At 39.1% G+C, this 9,054-nt stretch overlaps 1 protein-coding gene across 1 annotated transcript; it reads left to right on the forward strand.

Moving 5' to 3' along the window:
- The first annotated feature begins 735 nt into the window (after positions 1–735).
- LOC124290631 (organic cation transporter protein-like) lies at positions 736–9,054 on the forward strand. The gene is made up of 10 exons (XM_046727399.1): positions 736–878; positions 3,354–3,573; positions 3,996–4,099; positions 4,278–4,432; positions 5,633–5,801; positions 6,141–6,356; positions 6,755–6,981; positions 7,515–7,696; positions 8,147–8,298; positions 8,511–9,054. The coding sequence occupies exons 1-10, from the start codon at positions 736–738 to the stop codon at positions 8,614–8,616; spliced, it is 1,674 nt and encodes a 557-aa protein (XP_046583355.1). The 3' UTR covers positions 8,617–9,054.

Here is a 9,054-nt window from a genome sequence, read left to right on the forward strand (position 1 = left end):
GGCAGAAATGGATAAGGTTGAGTACAGAGGAGTCCGAAAGTTTTTGGTCCTCGAGGGCCACCCGGTGAAGCACATTTAAGCACATGGATTAGCAGTCACTGGAAGTGTTGATCCCCATGCATCACGTCATTTTAAAAATAAAGCGCGGACTTCCGAGAACACGAACCTGCTCTTCAGCATCACCTAAATAAAAATAAATAAATAAATAAATAAATGAATGAATGAATGAATGAATGAATGAATGAATGAATGAATGAATGAATGAATGAATGAATGAATGAATGAATGAATGAATGAATGAATAGCGCGAACTATACTACAAGATGAAGTGAGATTATTGTGTACAGTTTGTAATTAGCAAAACAATGACGAAGTTGAGGCAAGGTAGCAGGCCTGCGCAGAAACGAGCGCACTACCAAAGGTGGAAAATAAGTATACGCGAACTGGATGACAATGCAAAACATTAATTATTCACCTATTTCAAAGTGCATATTGACTCAGTGTTTCCCTGTGGATGAAGCCGCGCGCGTATCAATGTCCGCGTCAGTACAGCAGCAGTGTTTAATGCTCCTTCAAGCATTTATGTTTGAACTGGTTCCCCCCAAGCGTATAAGGTTATATCGGTCCCTTGTACGAATATGACACGCCCTCAACAGGACCAATCCTGTCACGTGGTTTAACGCTCTTTTCTTAAAGATTGGGTGACCGCAGCACAGTAGCTGCGAGACGTTAAGGATGAAGTTTGACACAATATTAGATCACTTGGGGGAGTTTGGTGCCTACCAAAAACGCCTGTACTTACTGGTGTGTTTATCTGCAATCTCAATCGCCTTTCAGACGCTACTACCTGTGTTTTACTTAGCCCTCCCGGATTTCAGGTAAGGTTTTACACAGCACAATACAATGCAATCTATTGTAAACAATGAAACCTGTTTATTGGTTCATGCACAATGATTATACTACATTATTTACAAAGGTTGTAAAAGGAATTTCAGAGTATATACTATATGCTTCATTATTTCCAACCATTCGAATATTTCCTGTTCTGTTTTTCATTATACGAAAGGTTAGCAGTAGGTGCGCAAATTGTGGTTCCATGTTACATGAACATGTGCATAACACAAAATTGAAGTCTCCAACAAATCTTGATGTTACAGAGAGGCTAAAAACATAGCTTGAAATGCAATACATTTACGAATATAAGAATATCTGGTGAAAATTGAATAATGAATAAGTAAATAATTATCATATGCCAAGTCACATTTCATTTTGTTTCCCTCAGAACAATCACTGAAAATGTTCTTTAAGAAATCATGGTGTTTGGAACGCGATAGCAATCTTTTATCGGTCACTATAAACGTGCAATACCCATGATCATACACTTTCATATGAAGGTTATGTGGAACGGGCACCTGCAGGTGTACAACGTTCCCCATTCCGTATGCTGATATTAAGCAACATTGACCATATAAAACAAATACAAATATTTGTTGACGTTACATAGTTAAAGAAAATCGGTTTCTTTCATTGTGAAAGACACCCATAGTCTTGCCTTGTCACATAGAGAACTTTGTATCAGAGTCTTGTATTCACATCATCTTCCTTTCACCTTTCGCTATCCCTGACCCCATAACACGGCCATGAAAGTGTGATTATGTTCCCGTATGTTTGTCAGGTAAACATCAGCGGTAACGATGTATTGACCAGTACCACTTCACCTCTGTCGCCATACCTACCGTGTTTGACTTACCTCTTTGCAGCTCGTATCATTGCTTCAAACCGACACATACTATCCATGAAAGGAGATGATGTCACCATGTAACCATGTCCACACTATTAAACTTTGTCGATGGAGAGTATACCATGATGCACAGTGACATGAACATGTCACAAATCTATGTTCTGTTTCTCTCATAAATTGTCACATTTTGTTATAGTCTTCGACATAGTTAATATCCATTGACATTTCATTTCCATTATGCATTTTCTCATAAGGAAACTGAAAAGGTGTTTTCACGTACAAGTCATGGCATTAGAGGTTAATGATACAAGTCATTTCCACAAATCATTCAGGCAACGACTTGAATTTCAAATATTCAACAATAATAATGCAATGAATATCGTTATTTGTATAATAGTAGTGTTAGGCAGGAGGTATTATGCTGCCATACATATCAATGACGGACACGGAAGGTGTCAGTCTTTTCGACATTGGGCCAGCAGATTAAGTTACGATCTGTACAGAGTAGGATTAATCCCAGATCCATCCTGCGCATGTGGCAACCCATGCGAAAACACTTAGCATTATTTCTAAGAGTGTTCATTATACAATCAGCATAGACAAATCATGTTTAAAGCTATAATTCAAGATTTCTGTGATTGATATTATGTGATAATATTATCTGTTCTAATCATAAAAAACCCATTATGATTAAAATGTTATTTCTCTATACATTTTGTATTATAATATTTCCCCATAACTGTGAATCTACCTCTGTGTCTGTTTCTTATGATTGCTTCTGAAACTCATTGTTGTAAATAATCTTGGAGAGTGATTTTATGAGTTGTAAGAACTTGTCCCTTTTCACTTTGTGAGAAAAAAATGTTTAAACTAAACTAACCAGTCTGTTCAACTGAGAAGTATACGGGCACGTGTCCGTATATGTTTCATGAAACACAAACGTCTCACGTAACGCTTGTTAACGCATGCTTGAAGTCAAAGAATGTTTGTCTTGAAAAACACATGTTATTTTCTTTTGTCGGGGAGCATAAAGGCAGCTTTGTGACCCGTCGTGTACTTTTCGAAAACGAACTTAAGCCTAGTTCAACATTCAGCCCTTTACACATATCGAGCGTGAGAGAGCAGAGAGCATTCTCACCGCGGAGGGACCTATTGCCGACGTTGGACGTCGTACGTTACGTTACACGTGAATGGGCTACAATAATGAATGGCTGTCCTGGCAGTGGCATGTCAGAGATGACTAGATACTTTGTTAGCATAGATTAAGATATCTTAATATCTACTTTTCCACGTAATGCTTGCTTGAAAATGACTGTATTGTGTAAAACAAATGTAAATAGTCAAATGTAACAATGCCAGTTGGAAAATAGCTTTTTGATGCTGCGGTTGGGTTTCTGTATCTTCGCACTACCTACGTCATGGTGAGGGGTGCTACAAGTAGAGCAAGACTTACCTGTTTGCGAACCGCTGTTGTCACCAGTGTATATCAGCGATACACTGACCTAACCTACACTACCAGTTTGTCCTAGACGATGCGGCGGCGTAAAATCGAGACTGACTATTCTCTGGCACTGACGTTGTATATCCATGAGGAAATTATTGTCCTTTCCAGATGTGCAGTTCCTGGCCTTGATAATGATTCTTACACGAGTCAAGGTTCTTCTCACGACGTCATCATCAACGGTACTATACCTTGGGAGCGGGATGATGACGGTGTATCGACGTTGTCAGAGTGCAACGTGTACACTAACTTAACAGCGGGCAACCAGACACGAGAGTGTAAATCCTGGGTGTACGACAAAGCCACCTTCACCTCCACAGCTCTAGCCCAAGTGAGTGTGCATACAACACATTTGGTAATTTCAAACCTAAATTATACCCCTCACTCATTTCGAAATGATATATAGACATCAGATAGAAAGAGTATGTGCCTGTTTTACTTTTCGCTGGAATTAAACGCATGGTACGTTGTGGAAAATGGAGGTTTTACCAATTTTCGACCTTTGTCTATTCTTACCATATATTTCCACATTCTACATTCTACTCTAATCCTTAACACGTAGAATTTGTAAACATCCAATTCTGGCAATGACGAAGAGGCACACTTTTTCAAAGTGAATTAGCACACATCCATGTCCAAAACACGGAAATTCAAGCATTCAGGTTGTGCGATTACACATTCAGGGCACATCAAACATTTTACAAATACAGACACATGATTTCAATTGCAGACGTTTTTCCTTATTTCAAACAGTTCAACATAGTGTGCAGTGACAAGGGATGGCGGGCAACGTCCAACTCTATCAATTTCGCAGGAAGTCTGTGTGGGGCCTTCTTTCTGGGATTCCTGTCAGATTTGTGAGTATCTCTGTGAGTTGATCTAATCATGTCTCGTTATACTTTATCTTTTTATCTGAGTAATTGTTCGTAATTTACTATTTTCGTTAAATTTTGTGTTTGAACATATGTAAGAAACAGTTTACATTTGGAAATGGTTCCGATACGGAAATAATGTTTCAAATGCATTCACATTCAGGATCGGCCGCAAGAAGACATTCTTCCTGAGTGCGTTTTTCCATTGTGCATCTGGTATCAGTTTAGCCTTCGCCCCAAACTTCGAAGGTTTCATAGCACTTCGGTTCATCAACGGAGTTGCCAATGCCGGCCTCTTTATGTCGGCCTTCGTTATCGGTGAGATCAGCGTTTAACAGAGTTTTAACATTCAATGTCAGTTAAATAATCTTTTGGTTACTCAAAAGTACTTTCCAACTGACTTCAATAGTAAACGTTTTCATTTAAGAAAAAAACCTTTAACAGCTAGTACATCTACATGTGTGCGTAGTCAGGCCATAAAGCAACAATAAAAACAAATGACTACCTCAACCACTTCCTTTTCCTGGTACATGAAGCTAAATATACAAATCCCAGTTCAGCACAAAACGTCATCGGCATATATCATCATGTTGAACGAGGCAGCACTAAATATTTAAAATATTGGTCATTTTTAATTACTAGATGGATGCACATTTTAAAGACACAAAACCACCCAATCACAGCTGTCAGATAATTCAGTCGCCACGGAAGTGCTTGTTAAACTAAGGATTCTGATTTGGTGGCATAACCTATACAACCGGGCTTATGATTTGGGGGCATATTGTTACAGATATAAATTTGGTATCTTGAACTAGAACAATGTGACACCTAGATTCCGTTAGGTGTATAAACCTGAGCATATGATTCAGAGTGGCAACTGAAAAAATAACAAATAGTTCCCACAAGGCTTTAAGACAAGAGGGATGACTTCAACTTTCCATTCGCACAAAATTCTTGCAACTGCGGCCTTCGGTGTCTACATTTCACATGGTTTGAGGTACAATAGAGTATGATACAAAGAGCTTCATGTTCGAAAGTTGCTTGATCAAGGTTACAGCATACAGGGTTTATGATATATATTTTAAAGGGTTGTTTTAAAAAAATTGTTTGTGCCCAAAATATTGCCAGATGTAATGCCCTATTTTGACTCCTACCATATGTTGTTTCAGGTAAACAATTGACGTTCCTTTGCATGTATTTCTGACAGGTGGTGCTGGTTCACACTTTTCACAAACACCACATCTTGATATGATTGATAGGGATACTCATGATACAGTCGGAATCGTATGTTTTATGCTTTTAACAGAGATTTCTTATGACTTTTTTTTAGGGTTTTACATTTTGTTAGAGGAAACTTCGTCCTTGGTGTATTTGCTCTTAATCTGGAGTGTAACTGTATTGGGGTATTCTGTTTTTATCGTTACATTTTCACAAACATACTAGTTTCCAATATTAGTAACGGCCGAACCTAATGGCCTTTAATGATTAGATCATTTCGGATATTTTGTCCACTTGAAGGTGTTGAGCTTGTCGGGCCCTCCAAAAGAGTACTCGCTGGAATTGTCATCGAATTGTTCTGGTGCCTCGGTCTCTTCATCCTGGGAGCTGTGGCTTATGGTATTCGAAACTGGCAGCATCTGCAACTGGTTCTCTCTGTGCCGTCTGTACTCCTGCTCTTCCTGTGGTGGTAGGTAGTGATCTCATTACATTATATAGATCAGACCGTCCACTCCTTAAGTTGCATCATCACAAAGCGATTCGTCCGTGACTTATGAATTTACCCGACTTCATGCACTGTTGAGTTTATGTTTGTTGACTTCCTTATTATAAGGAACAAAACTTCGAATATATCCTCACTCATTCATTCGGTGAACGATTTCGTCTTTTTATTTTCTGAAAATCCAGCAAGTGACGATTTACTGGTACCAATGTTTCTAATTGTGTGAAATATCGTACCCATATGGCTTGGACCGTTCATGAATTGTGTCATCATACTTTATAACCACAAATCATGCTTTTCTCTTAGGTTTATCCCAGAATCTCCAAGATGGCTGCTGTCACGTGGGAGGGATGCTGAAGCGGAACAAATAATAAGGAAGGCGGCAGAAGTCAATGACGTCGACCTTCCTCCCAAAATATTCGACAAATCCACTGTGGATCTGAACCAGCCTCAAGCAAGAGTGTGGGAAATGTTCACTACCCCAGTTCTCCTCATAAGAAGTCTCATCATCTTCTTAAACTGGTAAATGGACGTACATGAACTCTTCCTTCTCCAGTTCATGGACACGGGTCTTTGTAATGTTTAACTAGAACAAAAACACTTTGATTTTGAAGACGTCCCTTGTCATGCCGAGACAATCACAGTCATGCAGTGGCGCTGGTGAGATATTGTTCGACCCGTGAAGATCCGGGTTGGAATTGGTCTTCAGCAACCCATACTTGACGTAAGACGCGACTAACGGGATCGGGTGGACACTCAGGCTCACTTTTGTCTTGTCCAGACCTGATACTATTTACAGACCTTTGTCGCATAGCTGGAATATTGCTGAGTGCGGTGTTTAACAAGAAACAGACAAAGAGATATTGTTCAAAGCGGCGTCAATCCCCATCTTTATTGCGAAAATGGTGACTTTGTTGTAGGTTTGTGATCAGCATGGTATACTACGGCCTTGGACTAAACGTACAAAACCTCAGCGGAGACATCTACCTCAACTTCACCATTGCTAACATAGTGGAGACACTGGCCTACGTAATATGTATCTTTTTCCTCGACCGTGCCGGAAGAAAGAAACTGCATTGTGGGAGTATGATGCTGGGTGGTGTAGCGTGTCTGGCGACCATGTTTCCGGTCATGTATGGCGACAGCTGTGAGATTTTATTAGCGCTTAGAGTAAAACATCGAATGTCTTTTACACATAGAAGGAGCAATGTCGTAAATTAATGTATTTATGCATTGTATGGTTTACAGTACATCGGTACATCATTTCTTTGACAGCCAGAAAGGCATTATATCATTATAGGCCATTGGTCGAACACTTACACACGTGAGACCAAGTACAACTGAAATCATGACTATTTGATAGTAATTCACGAATGTAAATGCTCATGATGTTGTCAGAATCGTTTTATTATGAATAGGGAATTGTCTTTCATCGTTTATTTCTACCAAACGAAAGGAGTGCCCAACTATGGACGTTTCATTGCTGTAAGACACATCTGTTACAGATTATCAGTGAATACGTTATCAATTATAATATAATGTACTGATCTATACCTTCTTCAGCTGTTTCATGTTGAAAATACAAGTCATTCGTTGGACTGATATACTCTTGACGAAAACAGTCACCAGATCATCGTACAAATATTTGATACATGTAAGAGATGTAGCTGTTTGTTTCAGCCCACGCCTGGATTACCACGACATTGTCAATGATTGGGAAACTCGGTGCTTCTGCAGCCTTTGCCATCATATACGTATTTTCTGCCGAACTTTTTCCGACAGTTGTCCGAAACTCCGGAATGGGCGCCAGCTCCACATTTGCACGAGTTGGGGGAATTATCTCCCCTTTTGTCGCTGATCTGGTAGGTACTTGTGTAGTCACGTTTGTTAAAAGGTCGAATGTACAGTGTAGCCTCTTTATGTTGTGAACAACCAATCACCTTTCTTTATCGGAATGCTGTGAGACATGAGGTCGCTAGTGACTGAATACCTGAATATAATTTGCATTTGCATAAGAAATCATGTTTTTTTATATTAAGTGTCTACACGCAATGTTATTCTTTTGTATTTTTTAAAGCAAGCACTAGCGTTCCACCAAACTATATATCTGTGGATTAGGTCACTTTTGGCAATGTTGCTACTAAAATCATTGATATGAGTCAATGTTGAAGTACACAAGGCGGACATACAGTTTTGGAATAATTTTGAGTTGATTTCAAATTAGTCGGGGTACTCCTATGTCTCGGTTTTTGGTCGGATATATACAATTTGGTCATTGTAGACAAAGAAATTATGGTTTCCATTTTGAACAGGGATTACTTGTTGAAGGGAACCTGAAGACAGCTCTTCCACTTGTTGTGTTCGGAGCCGTGACTGTCGGGGCTGGACTGCTATCACTGATACTTCCGGAAACCCTGAACCGGAAACTTCCCGAGAACATCGAAGACGCCAAAACATTTGGAAGGTAGGTCTTCTGTGACATAAAGAGTTTCTTGAGGATAATATTGAAAGGACATAGCTCTTCAGTTTGGCCACCAATCACATATGCTGTATATAACTATAGAATCACAACAATTATATGAAAAACCTGATACATGTTTTTCCTACATGAATGTTGATCTAATAATATTATCATGCGAATCATTAAATATATGAATGCGCTCATCATCTTTTTAGAACCAACAGCAGCAGCCAAAACTATCTGGATACGCTCGGCGGTATAAAATCAGCTGATAAACAAATTAGTGGAAAGTTTAAGAAGATATACGACGAAAAGTTTTAATTCGAGCAGGCAGAGAAAGGTGACAATGGAGCTAAACAATAGACCGAATTCACCTCTCACCGTGAAGCAATATCATTATCGAAGACTGGTAACAATGTATCATACAAGATATGGTCATCAACCAACAGTGATGAGTAGATATGGTCAAGACAGATACACTCTTGTCTCCACTGTGATTCGCGTTTTTTGGTTCAAGACTTTCCTTAAATATGCTGTTCTGTTATAAAATAGTTAATTGACTCTCAGATTGGAGAACTTACACCAACGTTTGACAGCCACTTTCCTGTATACTTTGCTTATATGTATTGTATATGTTGTAATATGATTTGTGACACCCCATACAACATTGATATGTAATTATTCGTGTTTTCGTGGAGCATTTGACATATGAAGTATGCCATAAGTAATGATAATAAACCAGTATGGCCTGATTATGTT

This window comes from Haliotis rubra, unplaced genomic scaffold (genome assembly GCF_003918875.1).
Source record: "Haliotis rubra isolate DU_JTF1 unplaced genomic scaffold, ASM391887v1 Scf47, whole genome shotgun sequence".
NCBI lineage: Eukaryota > Metazoa > Mollusca > Gastropoda > Lepetellida > Haliotidae > Haliotis > Haliotis rubra.

Excerpts from the sequence above, each read along its gene's own strand:
- LOC124290631 (XM_046727399.1), top strand. The coding sequence starts at position 736 with ATGAAGTTTGACACAATATTAGATCACTTGGGGGAGTTTGGTGCCTAC. Across the intron at positions 4,100-4,277 it reads CTGGGATTCCTGTCAGATTT|GATCGGCCGCAAGAAGACAT; the intron begins GTGAGTATCTCT and ends ATTCACATTCAG. Across the intron at positions 6,357-6,754 it reads CTCATCATCTTCTTAAACTG|GTTTGTGATCAGCATGGTAT; the intron begins GTAAATGGACGT and ends ACTTTGTTGTAG.